Source organism: Cupressus sempervirens, chromosome 10 (assembly GCF_028749045.1).
Source record: "Cupressus sempervirens isolate cs-2001-9-10 chromosome 10, ASM2874904v1, whole genome shotgun sequence".
NCBI lineage: Eukaryota > Viridiplantae > Streptophyta > Pinopsida > Cupressales > Cupressaceae > Cupressus > Cupressus sempervirens.
In genome coordinates this window covers 247585300-247605131 of record NC_143127.1, presented here as the reverse complement: position 1 = coordinate 247605131, position 19832 = coordinate 247585300, and the positions used below count along the sequence as shown (strand labels likewise).

The following is a 19832-nucleotide window of genomic DNA, read 5'->3' as shown; positions in this document are numbered from 1 at the left end:
GTATAGAGAAGATGATGCTAGCCCAAGATATTTTTATGCCTTGTGTTTTGTTATATAACTTTGTACCCATGAGCATCTTTCATAGAAACAACAAAGACTTATTTTCAAGTGCGAAGAATATGTTGTGGGATTTATCTTTGGCTTTTCGTCTCCAAATTTGAAGATCTTTAGCTTTTGGAGGAGGGACTTCAACTAGACATTTTTTTATTCTCTCTTAGGTTAATGTGCTCATGTTCAGTTGTCCTATTATATTAGCTTCTCTTTTGTTCAATTAGCCTTTTTTTTTTGTTGTATTGGCATGTTTTGAAGATTGGTGGACTCTATCCCACCTTTACATTGCCCTCCATTGCTTTCTTCTTTTCCTCTGTATGTTTTCTAGTTTTATATAAGTCTCTATGTGCTCTTATTGTAATTTCTCCTTATCTAACATATTACATGCAATTGTGTTTTACCCCAAAAAAAGCAAATTGTAATATTTAATCTCTACACGAGGTATGGGATCAGTACATAGATTTTTTTGGTTTAGATAATGAGGTTTGTGCTACAATTAAAAGGCAAAATTAGCATCTCTTTCCATTGATTATTGGCATCTCTTTCTACTGATTATTTTTCTATGGGTAAGAATACGAAAATGATATATAAAAAGTAGGTTAAAACTAGCCACCTTTTATGAAATCAACCTAAAATTGGACGGGTGATTAGAGTTTTGTGCACTCAAAACTTCTTGTTTGATCCTACAACCATAGATAAAATGAGACATGTGGCCTACTACACGAAAAATGATTATCTAAAAAGAAACCTTTCATAATCCACTTTTGCTAAGCTACCCAACAATCAATCCGTACCTTTTTTTTATGGTCACATCAATTTCAACACAAAATATAGCCATCCCCCTGAATTTCCGAATTTCTAAAGCACAAAGGTACAATTCCAATGATGTGCCAAAATTGACATAAATACCATACAAATAATTTCATAACCGACCCCACTAATCCATCGGGATTATAAGGAGACTCAATCCAAATAGGTACCTTTAGTGGAATTTAACCAAACACCAACACCAATGGAATAATAACGGAAGCCCGTCTATGTGAAGAAAAATAATTTGTTCAAAAAAGTCACAAAATTACACCAAACTTTCCTACTTCATTCTTCAATCCAAATATTGAAAGCCTTTCACTTTTGATTGAAACTGAAATCCATGCTCCAAAGAGTCTCTCCTAGTTACCTAAGGTCATTTGTCCATTGACAATGTGTCAATACAATAGTATTAAAATTGATATGTGGGCTAGCAAGCTAAGTGGGCTTAACTTTGAAGGAAACTCCATAGTTAAGCACACTTGAGCTGGAGCTATACTAAGATGGGTGACCTCCTCGGAAGGCTTGATGCTTTACCCTTGTGAGCATCACTTAGATGCAATAAGTGCTAAGTGTTCCATTCATTCTCATTAGAGATGGATTGTTGTGAGCCACTTCTTATGAAACATGGGTCAATAAGTCTGAGTCAAAAATTTCACAATGGAATCCTAATGGCATTATCATAGTATTAAAGTTTCCAAACATTTAAGCATATATTTTCAAACATATTATGACCAACTACTCCATGGCAGAAGACAACATGCAGGGCAACATAGTATTCCTTCATGCATAATTAATTGGTCCTATGATCATATTTCAGTGATTTGAGTAAAATTTGAAGGTCGAGAAGTCTCTTCATGGTTTTTGTGCCAAGGAACATCGCAAAAAACTACGAAATCCTATGTTCCCATAGAAAAGCATGACTTAGCTTGTCTGTTTTGAAGATGGTCTCTGATATTTCCTTGATATCAAACTTTCAGGCAAGGATTCAGATCAAATCCTAGTTTCTGATCAAGTACCGGTCCCAATGACCCAACTTGCACCCCGTCATCGCCATGAACTAACATGCAATGTTTATCAATCCTTGAAGCTATTCATCCAGCTTAGTACCATGAAAATAAGTTTCTTACATTTGCCAATCAAAACCTCCATTCAAATGGCAAACAAAGATCATAATGCTAAAAATATATGTCGATAACTCAAGAAGTTTCAAATAGTCACATCTTAAAGATGCTCAATCTATTTGTCACCTTTAAAGAACCTTATTTCCCATGAAAAAAAATTGTTTCCTGTGGACAATATTTCTTTGAAAGTCACAACCACTACCGCAAGTATTTCACAAAGGAATGAAATCAACAATTGTTATATGCATAGCCATTTGCATGCAAAAACAATTCTCACATCGTAGCAACAAACACATCAGTAATCATAAAATACAGCCTATGTTTCTCAAATCTGATTTGATGATAAATTGCTTTTAGTTGCAAAAGAATTTAAATATATTTTAGCTAAACCATATAAGGAATGATCCCTACACATGATATATCAAACAAGAAATCGCCTCAAATAATATATCCTCTATAAACTCTTGAAGGATGTTTTCTATATAACAAATACAGTGCTATTTATATAATCCATATAATGTTCCGGATCCATGAAAATAAGCATCTTATTCAGCCTAGATCCATCTTCTTAAGACCAAGAAGATTTAGGGAAAAATAAAAAATAAACATGGAAATTAAAATAGGCTCTGTATCATCATTAATTAAAGAGGATAACAATGGAACTTAGTGTTAGGATGCTATAGTCCCATGCCAGAAACACGGACAAAGATAGTCCACACTACTTTTTCTTGGCATTTTCAATAGCTGATACTTTAAATAGCCTCCTTGCTATTGCATCTCTTAGCCATATAGGAAAATAATACAAGATGGATGCTACAGTTTTGAACTGACCATATGAAAACCAAGGAGGGGGCTTCCTTCTCAAAACAGCATCCACAGTTTTGTTTGCAAAAGCCTCTGTTGGTGTAGAGCCTGGGTTTTGAGAAAATACAACCCTTTCACGAATTGCGCTTTCAAAAGGCTTGTAGAACCTCCATTCAGGAAGTTTCCCGTATATAGCTGAGGAATTAGACCCTAGATTGGATTTGATTGCCCCAGGAACCACGGTGATTACATTGATGCCAAAAGGCTTTAATTCTACCCTGCAAAAATTCTCATGATATGTCAGAATTGTAAGTGATTCAATCTACCTCAAAAGGATTTTATTTTACCATATGAAAAAAAAACTCCTGATATATCAGAAACGTAGGACCTACTTGACACCATGAAGTTTGAATCTCAATTAAAAATGTAATTCAAGGCATTTAATAAGGACTTGTTAAGACAAAATAAGTGCACATAAATAACCTTGAAAAGTGCATATTCAGTAGGCTGTAGTTCCCAGAAAGCTTAAAAAGATAAAACATATATTCATACTTCCAAAATACATAATAGAAAAAGGTTCAGCAGCAACAAGCATTTAGTAGTCTTTCAAGCTTTATTAAAGATATGAACAGAGATGTATATTTAATGCTAGAAGCTTAGATTTCAGACTAATTTGTTCCCTTTCCTTTCATTTTATTTCGTCATCCTCCAAATACATTTTGCCTGCAAATATCTTTGTGAACAAAACAACAACAAATGCTTTTTATTAACTTAAAAACTTCCGATTTTTTTAAATGACGGAATGAACTCTAATTCCAACCCATCTGCTGGTACTCGATTAACCATGGGCAATGACTCAATCATGGTTGCCCCTCCCAACCATAGAAAATCTAATCAACGTCAAAAGGATTCAAATAAGCAAAAATGGTGAGTTGAATTAGATTCGAAGATAGACTTGAGGAAGCCACAAATTTCGTCTTTTGGAAACTCAGAGTAATGATAGCACTAAGAGAAACAAAAATTAGACTCATTTGTGGAAAAGGCTATACCTATTTCAAATACCAATAATGAGAAACTTCTATGGACAAAGAACAACAACAAAGCCATGAAGATTCTAGTGGATGCAGTAAAGGACCATATAGTTCCAGTTGCATCAAAATTAGACACTGCATAGAACATGTTTACTTTCTTAGAAAACATGTATGAGATAAATAATACTAGTAGAGCCATTGCCCTGAAACAACAACCACATCATGTAAAAATGAACACGGGTGAAACTGTTACATCATACTTTAAGAATAACTGAGTTAAGGGACCAATTATCCAGCATTGGCCATATAATTGACAACAAAGAATTAAAAATGTTGGCCCTCAACAGACTCCACACATTTTGGGATTCATTCATACAAGGAATAAGTGCTCAATCCAAACTTCCAAAATTTGATTGATTAAAATTTAAAACTGACTATATTCAGGAGGAATCAAAACTAATCAACAAAGGGATCGGAATAATCAATTCTGGTGGAGAGATCCGAGTATTGAATGCAAATTCTCACAAGAAAGGGAAGAGAGGAAAGGACAGCAACAACAAACACTCATTCAAAAGCAGGAAGGACATGTCTAAAGTACAACACTTTAGATGTGACAAATATGGACACCTTGCTGTGAAATGCCCTGATTGACTCAAAAATCAAGTTTCAACAGCAAAAGTAGGCAAGGCTAAGGATGCAGAAAGAATGGTATTCTTTTTAGCACTATCAAGCGAAACATCCACCAACAGAAATATTTGAGTCATGATAGTGGAGCATGTCGATACATAACAGCATTCAGAGAACAATTGGATGGTCTAGGTGAAAACTCAAATGAAGAAGTCACCATTGTTTAGGACCTGTACAATTCAGCTAAAATGTGGAGTTTCTCTTCAACTAACAGGAGTACTATTTGTTCCTCGCATCAAGTGAAATGTAGTCTCCATCTCAGCCCTTGAGGACAAAGGATATCGAATCACCTTCCTAGATAGGAAAGTTCTAACATGGCCTAAGAACTCAAACATAAAGAAGGCATACACTATAGGGACTCGAGATGGATATCTATACAAACTGTGCACCGTTCAATATAAAGCCCTAGTCCATGATGTCTCTACTACAAATGAAATACGGCAGAGGAGGTTAGACATCTCCATTATCGTGCTCTACCCTCCATAGAGAAACTTGTTAAAAGCTTACCTTAATTAAATCAAGATCATAAAGGAATATGCAAGGAGAGTGCTCTAGGTAAGAACAGAAAGGGGACTTTTCATAGTAGCAGGAATAAATCAAAACATATCCTTGAACTTATTCATACTGATTTATGTGGACCAATGTCAGTAACTTCCTTGGGGGGATTTTTGTACTATGATATCCTTGTTGGTGACTTGTTACATCCCATTTGTTGCCAAATCTTAAGTCAGTTGACTGTTAAAATTAATTATAATCATGTGAAATGGTAAGATGGTGAATCATTAGGATTTCGTACGAAGATGACATGTTAGTTAGTCGTTATGATATTATATTGTTATTTAGAAATATTGGAAAGATGGTTACTCAGTCATGAGAAGTGAAATGGTAGTTAGCCGTTATGATGTTTTATAATCAATAACTTGTTGTAGTTAATTTATGATTATTTGAGAAATATGATATTATCGTGGAGAATTTCTTCTTGCAGAAGCATGTCGAAGGGGGAAAGCATTGCCGAGAAACAAATTGGGCAAGGGACACCACTTCACCTATGAGCCGACAGGTATAAATTCTAACCACCAAGGCTAAGGGGTAAACGGCTAGGAAAGCAAGTGTATACTAGGGACTATCATGAGCTACCCGGTCAATAAATATGCATTATTAAAGAACAATGAACATTTAATTAAAATATGTTAGCTTATGGATTGATGATCTCAGAGCCTCATGTGATATTGTTGTGCCTTAGTACAATAATATCATATTATTTACGTATGCTTGCACACGTGCACACACACACACATATATATATGTATGCATGACTCAGGTGTATGTATACATCCACTTAATATAAGATGTATACGTTAAATACATTGTTAAAATACCACACATATATATGTACACGCGTTAAATACATTGTTAAAAATACCACGCATATATATATATGCACACACACACACGTATGTGTACATACATACACAAGTAGGTGGTACATGATGTTATTATACAAAGGTAAATAGCATGGATTAATATTATTCTTTAGCAATAGTTTATCTTTCCTCTTGAATGGCTATAATTCTATAATGTTTTTCATCAGCCTTATATTATTTTGTTTATGGGTGACCACATTAATATTATTTTATTTGCCACATTGAACCAATGGCCTTGTATCTTGTAACTCTTGCCACCTTTGCAATCTTGCTCGTAAATGAGCATGCAGCCGAGAAGGCTAAGTCTCTTGTGCAAAAGCTCATTGAAGATATACAATATTCTCATCTCTAGCAAGCATACCATTGCATACACCCTTCTACAAGCATTGCTTAATCATAATTCCATATTACAGTGCATAGTCAATCATTGCTTCTATAGCCTTCAAAGTTGGGCATTTTGAGTATCTATCAAGTGTTGTTCATACCGTGCAAATACAATCGTCAATCAGGTCATGTTATCATCTTTGTTTTGCTTGTGTAATATGTTCTAATGAATTGTGAGGCTTAACAGAAGCCATTTGGAAATATCATATAATGTTGTTTGTATCGAACATGAAATGAATCGATGTTTACTCTTGATGCACACACCATATGAATATACCGAGCTGTAGCATCTCTCATCTAAGAAAATCTCTTTTGGAATCATAATTGACAAGAGTGTGACTTATGCAAAGGTATTTGAAATATACTCCCTGAGATAAGTGATCTGCACCTTGTAAATCAAGATTTGTATATGTTTGATGTTAGAATAGTACAAAAAACTGAATACAATAAGTTCAGCTGAAACTGATCAACGTAGAGTGCCTTTATGAATCAAGTACTTAAAAGCCTAGAAACAACACTAATCATTACTTACAAAGCAGCTAAAAAGATATCCCACTTAACCAAGCTGGGAAAGGTACCTAAAAGGACAAAGTATTTACAAGGCTTATCAAAGAAACATATGATTGATTAACAGTTTCTGAACATGTTTTTCCTTTCTAATCAGGCCCCATCCATCATTAGAGTCCAGTGCTTGTAGGAACACTATGTCAAAGAGTTCATCATTCCAACCTACTAATACATACTCATTAGAGGTAAAATCATTATTCATCTTATTCTATTCACTACCACTGATCACAGGAGCAGAATGTTTAGTATTACTGGAGATATGAAGATCATCCATCATTCTTTCAAGCTGCCTTATATCATTCGGATCCATCATATCTTTGAACTGATCAAGATACTGGAATGCCACGACCTCATCTTTATGGATAAACAATATACCATCTTGGACTAGCATCATAAACTGAGCCATATAGATTTCCAATGAGAGTGATACCTGAGACATTGAGAAATGTGTGAGTTTACAAGTAAACCCAGTAAGCCTTCTATCTTTCTGCTGAAGGACCTCTTCATTTCTCACCTTCCAACGGAACCATAAGATCTCACAGGTAAGAACAGACCAACAAGAATTAAGTTTAGAGTCAAAAGCTTCAACATATCTAGATAAAATTTCACTCTAGGAAAGACTGGTTTTGAGTTTCATACGTGGGGTTACCTAAAAAATTTGACCAGATCGTGATAGAAAAATCACAGTGAAAAAAAACATGTTCAAAAGATTCGATTGAATCACAAATCTTGCAATGTCCAGGAGTAAGACCTAAGGACTCCATATTAGATCCTAAAGCAAGTTTTTTAAGTAATAGTAACCATCTAAAATACAGTTTTTTGGGTTCCACTTTTGACTGCCAAAAGTGTTGAAAAAAGAAAGACCAATCAGAAAAGGGGGAGCACAATCACCACCCTTGGATCACTCTTTAGTAGATATTCGGATCCGAGACAAGCATATTGTATATCTTCTTTGAAGATGCCTCATTAATCACTGTTCCATCACACCACATCAATTGTTTGAGGAAACTATCAGAATCAATAACTTTTGAAAGATTACAGTTGCCAATTGCCTTGCTAATTAGTGTATAAGTTTTTTTCTGAGTCTATGTGATGCCATATCTAGTTCTAATTTCATCCCATGTGCCCATCCAGTTGACAATCATTAGATCATTGCTTAAAGAAACACCCGGCACATTCCAATGTTTTGTTGAGCAACTTTGTGTAAGTGCCAAAGGTTTTCCATTTAGATATAATCCCCACCAATTTGATCTATCTAAAACAATATAAGATGGAGAAGAGCCAACAGTTGTTCTAGCTGGTAGGAATATCCTTGAATGGGTCCAAGCCTTACATAGGGTAGCAAATACATTATATCCATAAATCTTGATTTTAAATTCACCTAATAGCAGGTCGCAGTATGGAATATTTCTCCAATTTTTACCTTTGGAAATGGTAGAGCATTGAATGTTATGTCTAATTAGAACTTTCCTAGGTTTATTGCCATATATAGCCTTTAGAATCCAATTAGAAGCAAGAGAAACAACATGTCTTTTAAGATCTTTCAATCCCAAACCACCATATTGTTTGGGTTTACAACACCACTGCCAATTCACACAATGTCTATTTTTGTTACTGATCCCATGATACCACAAAAAATCTCTCAATATCTTTTCAATCCTATCCATTTGATGATTTTTCATCAACCGAGTAGAGGCAAAGTAGAGATGATGAGAAGACAGAACTTTTTGAACTACTTGAACCCTCCCAGCTAAAGAGAGATAGTAGGTTTGCCATTTAATATGCTTCTTTTGTATTTTATCAAAAACCCACTCCCAAATATCTTTAATTGAAGGATTGACAGCGAAAGGGATACCAAGGTACCTGACAATCTCATTAAGGTCTTTCCATTGCCAACACATCGACTGTAGCCAATTAGGGGGAGAGTCAGACCAACCTAGAACTGAAGATTTATGTGGAGCAACTTTGGCACCTGAGGCTAAACAGAAGATATCAAGTCTATCCAAGGTATTATGAAAATTCATTTCCTCAAGTTCTAGGAACAATGCAGTGTCATCAACAAACTAGGAGTTCAGTAAGGTGTCTTCATTAGGGAGGAGACCTTTTATAGGGGGGCCAAGGGAAGGGGCTCTAAGCAAATAAAATATAGCATCAGCTGCTATCACAAAGAGGGAAGGGGCAATGGGACAACCTTGTCTAATTGATCTCCCAAGGTGAATAGGACTGGTAAGATTGCCATTCACATTTATGACTGTGGAAGAATCTTTAAACAACACCTTTATCCACCTGCAAAAATACTCAGGAAATCCAAAAGCTTTCAGCATTTCAATAACAAAAGGCCACTCAATTCTATCATAGGCTTTTTCAAAATGAAGTAGTATCATAGCCACATTCTGATTGTTCTTCTTAGCCCAGTGCATTGCTTCCCAACTTGTTATTAAATTCTCCAATATATATCTGCCCTTAATGAAACCTGTTAGTGTGACTGAGATAAACCTATCAAGCATGTCCTCAATTCTTTTAGCTAACAACTTTGCAATGATATAAGAAATATTCAATAATGTTATTGGTCTCCAGTTCTTGATTTCAGATGTATCGCCATTCTTTGGGATCAACTTGATCATGCCTTTGTTGATGTTCCCACCTAAAGATCCTCTACAGAATGAGTCCTCAAAGAGTGCCAACAGATCACTGGAAATCCAATCTATATTGGTTTTGTAAAACTCAGCAAGAAGACCATCAATTCCTGGAGATATATTATTGGCTAAAGAGTTAATAGCCCATTTAATTTCATCCAAAGTGATAGGATTACTGAGTCTGATAATATCTTCATCTAGAACTTTCTTAGGAATCAATTAGAGACACTTGTAAAGAGCCTCATAGTTAACATCAAACATCTCAGAAGAAAGAAGTTGGGAATAGTATTAAAAGAAAGCTGATTCCATTATATCCGAGTCCAAAGAATTTTCATCATTGAAATGAATATTCTCAATGAACTCCCTTTTATTTTTAGCTCTGATGATATTAAAAAAGAATTTAGACCCTCTATCTCCTTCAAGAATCCGATTCAATTTGGATCTAGTTCTCTGTCCTTGGATCTTCTAAATTTGAATCTTCCTCAAGGAGTTTTTAGTCTTAATCAAAGCAGTTTCTAGCTCTAAATCTTGGATTCTGACCTGAAGTTCCTTCTCTAACAAATTAAGGTTAGCTTGTCCCCTTGTCTCTTCCATATTCACATCCATACATCTTTTCTTGCCAATAACCTGAAAGAGTTTCTGCCCAAATTCAACCTGTCCTTCCCATACTTCTCTTGGTTGAATATTACCACTAACCATCTTAGACAGATAAGTCACCTGCTGAAGTGCACCAACTGTATCTGGATCTTTGAGGAGGAAAAGATCTAACTTAAAGGTCTTGTGAGTAATCACCCTAGGAGCTGGTTCCTCATCTTGAAAACCAATCCTTGCAGAGATGGGGGAATGATCTGAAAGAGAAGCAAGATTAACTGAAATAGGTGAGTGTCCAGATTCGGTTTGAAAGCAGAAGGAAAAAACTGCATAAATTCTATCAAGCCTACAATAGACTCTTTGAGAGATTATTACACCAAGTGTACCAAATGTCTTGAAATTCAGATTTTCTTATTTCTAAAGGATCTAGGACATTAAGCTTTCTCTGAAGTTTGTTCCAGAAGAATATTTCATTACCTTTCCTGCTGAAGGAGTTGCCTCCTATTTTGTCCTCTCTATATTCAACCATAATAAAATCTCCAATAATGATCCAATGGGTAGTAAGCAGATTAGATGTGGCCCATTCCCATAGTGTTGCTCTGTCTCTATAATCATTAGGTGCATAGAAGCTACAAATCCCAAAATTATGACCATCTTTACAAAATACAATCCACAATGCCCTATGACAAGGAGAGACCCCTCTGTTTACAATATAATCAGCCTAATTAGGTCCCACAAGGATAGCAACTCCCCCTCTACCTCTTTCATGATTGGAGTAATATGCAGTGGCTTGATCCCAAAGCATTTTCAAAATAGTGAGCCTGAAATCCAACTACTTTAATCTCTCGTAAACATATGAAATCCTTTTGCATAATCTGATTGCACCATCTTCTTACAATGTATTTTCTATCATTCATCTCCAAACCTCTAACATTCCAGCTATGGACTTTGATCATGTTCATGTTTTTGGAGGTGTTTTTTCCATTATTATATAGTTTGTTAAAGCAATCAGAGATATCCCCCTATTTACTTTTATACCCATTAGAGTTGATTAAACTCTAATTATCATTTCCCTTTCTTTTCTTACTTCTTTCATTTGTGACTTCAACAAAAGGGGTCTCAATTTTTTTTTCAGGAGATATTTCCATCCCTAAAAGCTTCGTTCCATTCAACTGCATATTCTTACCAGTCAATGACTCTTTGGAAATCTTAACCATCTCTGCCCTCTTAGCTAGAGAATTAAGAGCAAGTTGTTGGGCATTAAGTTTGGTGGGGGTTTCAATCAAAGGCATTGGATCTATATATTCTTTTTGACAAATAATGGATTTTATCCAGTTAAGAATAGTTGGGATGACCTTAGAGCTAGGGATGACATCATTAATAGGACCTGCCTCAGATTCAAATAAGGGGTTGGCAACTGTATCAAATTCTTCCTCTAGGAAGGAGTGAATAGCCTTATTTTTATCAATCTCCTTAGGCTTACTAGGCCCTGGATTAATTTCAGAGTTACCGGAAGATGGCTCTATAGATTTTCCTTTTTCAAAACTAGATACTTTACTACCAATATCTTTAGAAATCTCAAAGTTAGTTGTCTATGTTCTACATAAATCCGGACAATCTCTTCTTGCATGTCCATTTCTTTTACAATGAAAACAAGCACCTAAGTTACCAAGCCAGGAGAATTTCAATGAAAAAACTTCAGAATCAATAGTAAGAGAAATATTATTAGGGAATACAATTCCTGGTTCAAGAGCAACCAAAGCCCTAGCATTCAAAAGTGGAAGGGTAGTTTTAGACTGTTCAATCTTCAAAACTGAGCCAATAGGCTTCAATAACTAATGGATAAATTGCCAAAATTCAAGATTCAAATTCTTAATTTCTACCCAATTAGGTGAAGCCCTAGCAAAGACTTCTTCAACATTCCCAATCGAAGACCATGGGAAGGCTCGAAAAAGAGATTTACCCACATTCCAAAAAAAATTACTAAGGATTCTTTCTTGCATATTGTGGGTTTTGACAAATAGAACAAAAAGCCCTTTTTGAATCATTCTACAAAATGTAACATGAATCCTAAGTTTCTTACCAAATACATTAACAATCCATTCATCAACAAACTTACGGGAAGGTAAGAACTATTTATCCAAACAAGAAAAGAAAACTGCAATATTTTTTAACCGTGTTTGTTTTGCCCTAATAGCTCTTTCCATATCCTCATTCAACAAGAGAGAAAGGGTCCTCAGTTCATGGGACAAAGGCTTACCCTCCTCCTCTCCTCCACAGTTACTAGATGCAATATTTCCTCCATCTCCGAGTCTATCTCCATTGGTTGAGGATTCGTCATTTCAATTTCCATCACAGCAACTTTGCAAACCTTCCCAAAAAAACAAGCTGACGGTGGGCAAGATATTGTCAGTTCTCAGAAACAATTGCCTTGTAAGATGGTTTCTCATGCAAATCCTTTTCTTTACTTTGCGAAATACCTTGGGCATGAGTATTGTTTATACCCTCATCTTCTTTCATCATTTCTGCAGAATTACCTCCTCCACTATCATTCATGATTGTATCTCTCAGTTCTCCCATTAGTGATCCAAGGTGAGGAAATAATAGTGGGGTAAGGTTTGTTTACACACAAAATTGAAGCCCAATGGACACATACAGGTAACACAAGAAAGATTAGCAATAAACCACACAAGCCAAAAAGAATGAAAAAGTTTCAAAACCAAGGCAAACAAACGACATGAGGAGAAAAGAAAGAACAGAAAAAGGCTACAGGGCACGGAAGTCAAGGCACATAGGTGTCTGGCTTCCGTACACGGTTGCAGAGCTCCAAAATCGCAACTCATTCTTTAATTTTAATTCATTTCGGAAAGAGATGTGTATATGTTTCTAAATTCAATACCATTGTATAATGAAAGAGCTGGAATGGCAAAAGTAATGACTGCAAGTATAAGTGCTTAGTTATTTAACAAAACAATATCTTTATATTGCTAACGCCAGAATCGCAGATGTATTGATTGTGCATATGAATGCTTAAAACATTTCAAATATCTTTTTGTAATGCCAACACTAGAATGGAAAACGGATTGGTTGTGCACATAAATGATTTAAGATTCAAAATTTTCTTTATAATGCCAAGGCCAATTTGGCAAATTCATTGGCTATGTTTACAATTGATCATACATCCACCCAATGAATCATCCAAGAAGACCAACATGGTCGAGATGAAGGCTGTGAGATAGAAATCATTGAACTATGGTTACTCTTGCATGTTAAAAAGAAAAGAACCATTAGTAACTCAAGCAAGTAATATGATTTGAATAAAAACCCGTGTCATCTCATGATAGTCCTTAGTGTAGTCTTGTTGTTAAGTCGAGCGGTGGGTGATCAAGTACATAGTGCCCTCACAAATCCTTGGCCAATGTAGGTTAGGAGCATGCTTGCTGTTGTGATCACTAAAGGTCAGAGTGCTAATAGTTGGTGGATAAGTGTATGTAAGGAATCCTAAGCCTAGTTGGTTGTTTAGTCAACGCTCTAACATCACGATGCTCGCTGGCTAGACAGTGGTGCCTTGAACCTAATTTCCAAGGTAGGGAGGGCTTTTCTCGGTAGAGAATGTGTGGGCATACTTAAGGGTCCACAGTTGGGAGGTTAAGCCCAATGGCAATGCTTCTCTCCTCTGGTAGCCAAGACTTGCACAATTCAAGGTCAAAGTCTTTATGCAACCATCTAAAAATTGGGTACTTTACTTTATATTTATGTTCTGCATTTTCAATTAAGTATTAAAGTTAGATGATATAGTTAGTTTCTCTTTATTTGTACTAAAGCAGTTAATTCAATTACTTCTTTACATGTTTATGTATAAATGGAAAGGAAAACGATATCCATGGATAGGTAGTTATAACTGTCTTTCATATTATATTGAAAAGAAACGCTATTAGTAGATATTTCTAATTCATTAAATTAGTATGAATTTTTAGCATGTCACATGACTATTCAAGGAAAGCTTGGATTTATTTCTTGAAACTTAAAGAATCTAATGAAGTTCCATCAAGATTTTAAAAATTCAAAGCATTAGTTGAAAACATGTCTAGGAAAAGAATCAGAACCCTAAGGTCAAATAATGGGGGAGAAAATATCTCTAAAAGTTTTAGAGAATTTTTTAATAAAATTGGGATTAAGAGGGAGTACATTGTTCCTCACAACCCACAACAAAATGGGGTACTTGAAAGGGAAAAAAGGGCCATAGTAGAAGCAGCGAAAGTTGTGTTGCATGATCAAAACCTTCACACTTCATTTTCGGCTGAAGCCTCTAGCACCGTTGTTTACAAACAAAATAGATGCCCTCACCCTCTACTAGACAATATAATCCTCAAAGAAGCATTTACTAGAAGCAAACCTGATATAAGCCACCTTAGAATATTTGGTTGTCCAACCTATATCCACATCCCTAAAGAGAAAAGGTCCAAACTAGAACCATCAGAAAAGAAAGGGATATATGTCAGATATCCCTTGGTTAGAAATTAATCGAGCTTAGCAAAGATGTAATTTTTGAAGAAGATATTGCATTCAAAAGATCCAAAGATATCAATGAAATAGATGATGAATCTCCACAAAATATAGAAGAGGATCTTGGCCCTAAGCTTTAGATGGAGATGCTTGTAGAAAATAATGAACCTTTGAACCCTACTCCTAAACCTGGTGATACTATTATTACTCGAAAAAGGCCTCTTTAGGCAAGGAAATTTATTGAAGAAGCAAAAAATGTGTAGCCCCAAAGGGTACCTTCAGAGAAAGCAAGAAACCTAGAGGTTACTCAAACTATGTTGCTCTCATGAGTGAACTTATTAAGTCTAAACCTTCTAATGTTAAGGAAGCACTGCAACATCAAGTTTGGAAGGATGCCATGATCAAAGAATATCAATTTATTCTTAAAAACGATGTTTGGGACATCGTATCTAGACCTAAATGGAAATCAATTGTCTCATCCAAATGGCTCTCCAAAATAAAAAATGCAAGAGATGGAAGCATCAAAAAACATAAGCCAAGATTTGCCTCCAAAGGGTTCTCACAAAAGTAAGGAATTGATTATGAAGAGACATTCACCCCAATTGCTTATTACACCTTAGTCAAGGCAATAATTGTTATTGCTGCATCAAAAGGGTGGACAATTCACCAAATGGATGTAAAAACCACATTTGTCAATGACATCATAGAAGAGTAAGTATACTTGGAACAACCAGAAGGGATTATTGTTCATGAAAGTGCTTTTCATGTTTGTAAATTAAAGAAGACATTATATGGTCTCAAACAAGCCCCTAAAGCCTAGTATGAGAGAATAGACAATTACCTCTCCAAATAACGATTCTCCAAAAATGACGTCGATCCTAATCTCTACTTCAAGATAGTAAATGGTAATATGTTAATTCTCATTCTTTAAGTTGATGATTTACTAATCATAAGAGAAGATCATCTTATCACCAAATATAAACAAGAAGTTGCTTCTGAATTGGACATGAAGGACTTGGATACCCTGCACTATTTTCTTGGCTTAGAAGTATGGTAAGAAGATAATTGTATTATCCTAAATCAAGGTAAATATACTATTGATGTTTTAAACGTATTCGGAATGAGGGACTACAAGCCTATATCAACACCCATGGAGACAAATCTACATAAGCTAAAGAAAGTAGCCTCAGAATCAAAACTTGTTGATCCTACTCTGTACAGACAAATAATTGGATCCTTGATGTATTTGGTAAACACCAGACCAGAGATTTTCTATGCAAAAAATGCACTTCGCTAGTTCCTATGTGAACATAGAAAAATACACCTTGTTGTAGCAAAACATATTATGCGATACATGTGAGGGACTATTGGATATGGATAAAATATGATACTATAGATCTAAATCTGCATGGATATTCAGACATATTTGGTTGGAAGTGTTGATCGCAAAAGTACCTTTGGATGTTGTTTCAACTTGGGATCAACCCAGTGTTACCCCGACGTGGGGATGCAGGGGGGACGTCAGGACGAGTTTTGGGTGTGGGAAAAAAAGGGCCTCAATTTGGAAATGGCAGAGGAGACGGGGGGGAGGGTGGGGAAGTTGGGGGAGGTGGTTGCATAGTATATATATAATATATATGACTGAAAATGCTAATATCAAATGATAATTCAATATATTAAATAACATTAACATACCAAATATAGTTGAATACAATGAATAGAGAAAATTGAAATGCGATTCACAAACCATAAGTTCAAACTTGAAACTTGAAACTTCATAACCATTACCAATGACCATTTAACAAATTAACTTAGTTCACGATGCAAGATTCAAAATTCATTGTTCAAATATGATTCTACGAATAGCATATATCATTAAGATGCTCATGATGACAATGAGCCGAATAGCATGGAACAGTGAAATAATAATAATGTATCATAGCCATATCAAAGTGAGGACAATCAACAAAATGACAAAATGTCAATAATGAGAATGGAATCATCTCAAGTGCTCTCTAATCATCCCCTATATCGAAGTCCTCATCACTGGAACTACTAGACTCCTCGTGGGTAAGATCTTGATCCTCTAAAGGAACACCAACTAGCCCTACATTTGCTTCTGCTACATTGTCATCCTCATCAATCTAAGCTAGATCCTCTTGCTTGACATCCCATCGTGCTGCAAGGCTCTCCTTGTACTCGCTTGTCTTGTGATCTTTGAGCTGTAAGTAACCATGTACGGCAACCAACTTCTCCGCTCTCTTAGAGGTAAGTTTGTTCCTCTTAATAGAGTGAATGAAGCTATAGGTGGACCAGTTCCTCTCTGTAGTTGAGGAGCTAGACACCTGAGATAACAAAGTTGAAAGTTACAACTTACAAGTTACAAACAAATGTTCATACAATTTGTAACAAATGATAAATGGTAAATCAATGATTATTGAATCAATGAATCATAAATTAAAATTAGTAAAGTAAAACTCTTAAAGTTAAGATTATAAAGGGCTAGGATTAGTAATTAGTATTACAAACCTAAGAAAGCAGTTGGATGGCTAGTGAGGTGATCTTTGACTTCTATGACCCATGACATTTCCACCACAAAATGGGATTCTTTTGTGCCATGGTTTTGAGATCCACCTTTGCAATACCCAAGTATCCTACAAGATACAAGTTTTAAAGTTTACAACATAATATTAAAATAACTTAAATAAAGTTATAACTTATAAGTAACAATTAATTATTAAAAGAATTTATAATTATAAAGAGTTTAGAGCACTGAGTCAAGATTTAAGGATTACCAAAAAGACTAGCAAATTCAGACCACTTGGTGCGAATCTCACTAGCAGTCTCAATATCATACATCCTGGTAATGCATCGAAAGAACCCATTCTTCACCTCATCATCCTAAAGTGTTGGGACTCTACCAGGCCTAGGTATTTACCACTTTGGGTTCAATGCATAGGCAGCCATGTGAAAAGGAGTGTTCAACTTCTCCCGCCTACGGTGAATGATAGGCTCAATGTGCTCCATATAGAATGCTAAAGTGGGGTCTCTCTCACGCACAGCAGCCCTCATCTGCCCAAGCATGGAATTAATGCACTCATAAACCTCTCCAAGGCTAGGTGAATCTACATCTCCATATCTGATCACCTGAAACACTAGAGTAATGATGGAGAGTGTATTTTGCATCACTCCAAAACTGATCACTCTTCACTATCTCCTTTACCCTCTTCCCCTGTGATGGAACCCAAAAATTTTAGCTTCCATTTTTTATTGTGAAGAGGAGTGTTAAGTGTTATCTTTGGTAAAGACTATCGTAGATGGGGGAGATCAGAAGCCCGAGCAAACCCTTATCTCTAGAATTGTTATAAGAGCCTCAGTAGAATGTTTGAAGATTGCCTTTATCTGGAGTAGGCAGATTTTGGTGCCCAAGTTTTCTACCAAGATTCAGCAAATAAGAAGAAGGAATAATGGTCACTATGTTACCTGTTGACAGCAAATTGTTCAAGTGTATAATCCAAACCATTCATAGATATCATCTTCATGAGTCTTCAAGCATACAACAGAAGTATTCTGTACTTGGTCATCCGTTGAGTCTCAATTTCAAGTCAGTATCTGCACCGGTGTAGAATTTTCAAAGAATGTAAAAAAATAATGCTGTTACAGTAAAATCGTGGCATAGGTAAAAATGGATTGTATGTGCAGAGTAATGATTTTAACAAGTACTAGCATGTTGAATCTAACATGAAATGGGCCTGAGCACCCTTTTTTTTAAATCACCTAAGATGTTATCTGGACAAGGACGTTGTCAGTTGTCTACAGATTTTGAACTCTTCAAACACAATGTGCCCCAACAACAGAGTTGACCCTCCTCACAAAATCTCACATTTGGAGTTCAAGAAGATCTCAAATCAGCGCTATTATTAAAGAAGGAAGTCACCAAAGACCATGAACCTTTTTGAATCATGTTGCAGCGATTCAGATCTTCGATCATTTAGTTTCTGCACTTATGTATCTGATGTTACTCTTATTAATGTTTCATGGAAATTTGTTCATTATGGTAAAGTTTATAGCCATCACTGAAGTGTTCGTTCTCCATGATTATAAGCAAAGATGCAAAAGGTTTGTCGCAAAGCATTATTGTTCAGATTGTGATCATTTGAAGATAAATTGTAGATTCCTACTCTAGTAACAGGAAATTAGTGGAAGGATGAATAAGCCGCTTCTATAGTGATAATGAAGCCACAAAAATATAACTGATATATTCCAGAATTCCACTTTCAGATGTATATCTCACTAGCATGCATTTAATTTGAATATCGTGGCTAATCTGTTATAGTCTATCATGCAAGGTCAGTGCTTATGATAATGAGGGCAGTAAGCACTACAAGTTCATATTGAGAAGCTTATTTTTAAAAAGGAGAATAGAAATGTCCACCGTTCAGAGGCGTCTTTTTATTCAAACGTGAATGAAAGCATTAGTCTCGAGCGTCGATTTTCAAAGCAAAATTTGGTGCCCGCGCATGTTTTCCTTCTATGCTTTGCATTCTGCGATTTTGGGGGTTTTTAGGTTCACGTACCCTTGACTGTCATAACGATCATGAAGGGAATCCGTCTGTGCGAAGGCTCCAATGTTTTCTTTCATCGCGAGAATGAATATGAGGGCTCTCGCATTCGCTTCTCATAAATCCGTATGTTATTATTTTGAATGGTTGCTGACGTTTTATATTTTGTTTTGCAGGGTCGAACGCATGGGAGAAATTAAAAGAAAATCACGAGTGAAAGCTCATGAATGAAGCATGAAATGTGGTGGCATCCTGAGAAGCTATTGCATTATGATATCTTGCATTGTATAGAGGACAGATCACAGGCAGGAGTAGCGGTTGTGTGCTGTGTCGAGGCAGTAAAGTTTCAAAAGATTTGTTTTCATTAACGAAGTGAAGAACATTGCATCCTATCGGTGATTAATGAATCACAGTTATTTTTATTATTTTTCAGTTATGATTAGGTGTGGTGAAAGGATGCGTCCATTCCTCACACACCTTTTGGTGTTTTATAAATAGGAGATGTAGGAACTAAGAGAAAAAAAAAGAAGAAAGATAGAGAGGATTCATTTTCAAAGTGAAAAAGCAAGAGCTTTGTCATTACGCATACGTGTTTGAAACTCATTTTATTTTAAAGGAGAAGTTGGATTTCTGAACCAAGCATAGAGATTGTAATCTT

General features: G+C 35.7%; 1 protein-coding gene across 1 annotated transcript in view; it reads right to left on the bottom strand.

Moving 5' to 3' along the window:
• Window positions 1-2415: 2415 nt before the first annotated feature.
• LOC149533554 (NAD(P)-binding Rossmann-fold superfamily protein) overlaps window positions 2416-19832 on the bottom strand; it is an 83210-nt gene continuing 65793 nt past the window's right edge. Inside the window, exon 3 of the mRNA XM_089803940.1 lies at window positions 2416-3064. Within this exon, the coding sequence (XP_089660066.1) occupies window positions 2701-3064 (364 nt within the window). The 3' untranslated portion in view covers window positions 2416-2700. The remainder of the gene's footprint in view (window positions 3065-19832) is intronic.